Source organism: Sphaeroforma arctica (assembly GCF_001186125.1).
Source record: "Sphaeroforma arctica JP610 unplaced genomic scaffold supercont1.215, whole genome shotgun sequence".
Lineage (NCBI taxonomy): Eukaryota > Ichthyosporea > Ichthyophonida > Sphaeroforma > Sphaeroforma arctica.
In genome coordinates, this window is record NW_014040343.1 from 90,351 (window position 1) to 92,541 (window position 2,191).

Below are 2,191 nucleotides of genomic sequence, written 5' to 3' on the forward strand. Positions count from 1 at the left end.
TGAGGATAAAATGTATATGTCTCACACGTATATACGACTTCCAGGAGAGAGCATCCACATAAAATGTAATACCATTAATACAGAGTATGAAAATGCGGACTGCAACTGGTGCAAATACATACAGAAGGTCACGTTCGCTTGATTAAAGAGTTCGTATGGATATTATATACTCTCGTACAACAGCATGCGTATAAACTTCATACTTCATGAGAACCATGGAAGAGCTTAAATAAATCTCTGTAAATGTCGCAGGACTTGTGTGAGAGGGTGCCAAACAACGAGACTAAGGTTTATTCCAACGGCAAGCGTCCTCGTGTATACTAACGAAGAATCTGAGGTTGCCTATATAGGACAAAGTTCTTAAAAGGATCCCGCAGCCAGTATGTAATGAGGAGGTAGAAGCCTACCTGCAAGCATATACATAGATATACGTCACACTCCTCAGTGATGTATAGATGCCTATATATACGTATGGGGGAATAAATACATGCCCCAACGAGAATATATTCAAACATACGCGAATAGTCTTAAACACGTTTATGGACGCACACATTATCGAACAGTGTGGCGAGCGCGTGGATTGAAATGCGTAGATCAAAACATACAGTATTGAGTTTGCAATGAATTGCACAAGGATTACTCGCACACACACGGAGAATGGGCAGAAATTATTAAAACACTTTTTACTGTAGATAGACTGGCCGCTATGTTGGCTGTGCATTTCGTCCGCTCCTACTTTTGAATGAGTGTAAATGACTCAAGAAGTGCTCGCTCTCACGTGGAATCTGCACTGAGCATTGTATTCTCAGGTATATTATGACTGTACATACACTGACATGAATGTAGACGAGACAACGGAACCTTGAACCGGTACACCAATAGATTTGCATACAATACAATGTGTGTATATACATATTTTACGCCATATGCACAAAGGTATTTTTGTGTGTGTGCATAGATCATGCACAGATACTTACTTTTTAAGGTATTTAAGCCATTGCAGATGAGCAGTAACGGAAGGCCCCGCGCCGACTTGCAACTCTGTGGGCGGAATCAGATTGGTGTCTATTCCCGCATCTTCCAGTAGTTTTACTCGTTGAATCTGGCAAACATTATTTATGGTGCAGAAGAGGTTGTTATGTTGTTGTCTAGTAATTGTTCGCAGTAGCTAAAAACACTCAACCTATTGATGTAAACAATTCAAAATTAACATGGTGTCGGGTCTCGCATCCTCAGAAACCCCACCTGTTGAGTTTGTCAATGGTACATACATGGATAGATATAGCTCTATGGTTGGATCAGGTTGTGCCGATAATAGAGACTTTCAGAATTCAAACTTGCTAAGTGATATCATATATTTGCGATTGGCATGACAATTCAACATTTTGTACGAGTCGAATGTTAAGAGCATCGAGAAGGAACGACAAATCAAATTTAGAGGTCTGAATATTGAATTTCAAGCACTCCAATATCTTCGCTCGTTCAAGTCATAACTAACGTCTTTATACCAAGAATAATTCGCGCCTACAAAGATGGCAAACGCGTCTGATATACGAAACATAGCTCTTTACGTTTTAAAGTAAGCGATACACAAGATGTAAGAGATTGAAATGTGGCACCATTTGAGGCTTCTCTCTAGTATAGCAATGTTATACGCAACTGTCCCAAAATAAACTAGATGAGGATGATAACTTAACCACATGTATAAGTTCGTGTCGCAAAAAAAAAATCACAGAAATAGGACACGGTCACATAGATGCATACTATGTACAAATCCTGTGGATCCACACTATGACATGTTAAGTACTGTGCTCGGCGCGTAGGCGAGCTTGAAAATACTATACGCTGGGGCTAATATGACACTGAAAAGTGCACGTGTCTCACCTTTTGCTCCTCTTTAACCTGCTCGTTCTCACGAACCACAGCTAGCACAGGCATCATGATAGGAGACTGCATCTCTATCGCATGTGATCCCTTTTTGGTGATGTTGTATGACAAGTACTTTCTGTACGCAGTAGACTTGGTTTCGGCTTTGAGATAGCCAAGGCGTACGAGTTGCGCCACTATCTCTTTTAAACTCGCATCTACACAGCGAGCACAGAGGAAAGCCAAAATAGATGCAATTAATATACTTTCATGTAGCACATATATATATATATATATGTGTGTGTGTGTGTGTGTGTGTGTGTGT

General features: G+C 40.3%; 1 protein-coding gene across 1 annotated transcript in view; it reads right to left on the bottom strand.

The window, feature by feature from the left end:
- Positions 1-973: 973 nt before the first annotated feature.
- Positions 974-2,191, bottom strand: part of SARC_04011 (hypothetical protein) — a gene marked incomplete at both ends in the record, with an annotated part of 5,956 nt that continues 4,738 nt past the window's right edge. The window contains 2 exons of the mRNA XM_014302188.1: positions 974-1,102; positions 1,885-2,084. Coding sequence (XP_014157663.1) covers positions 974-1,102; positions 1,885-2,084 — 329 coding nt within the window. The remainder of the gene's footprint in view (positions 1,103-1,884; positions 2,085-2,191) is intronic.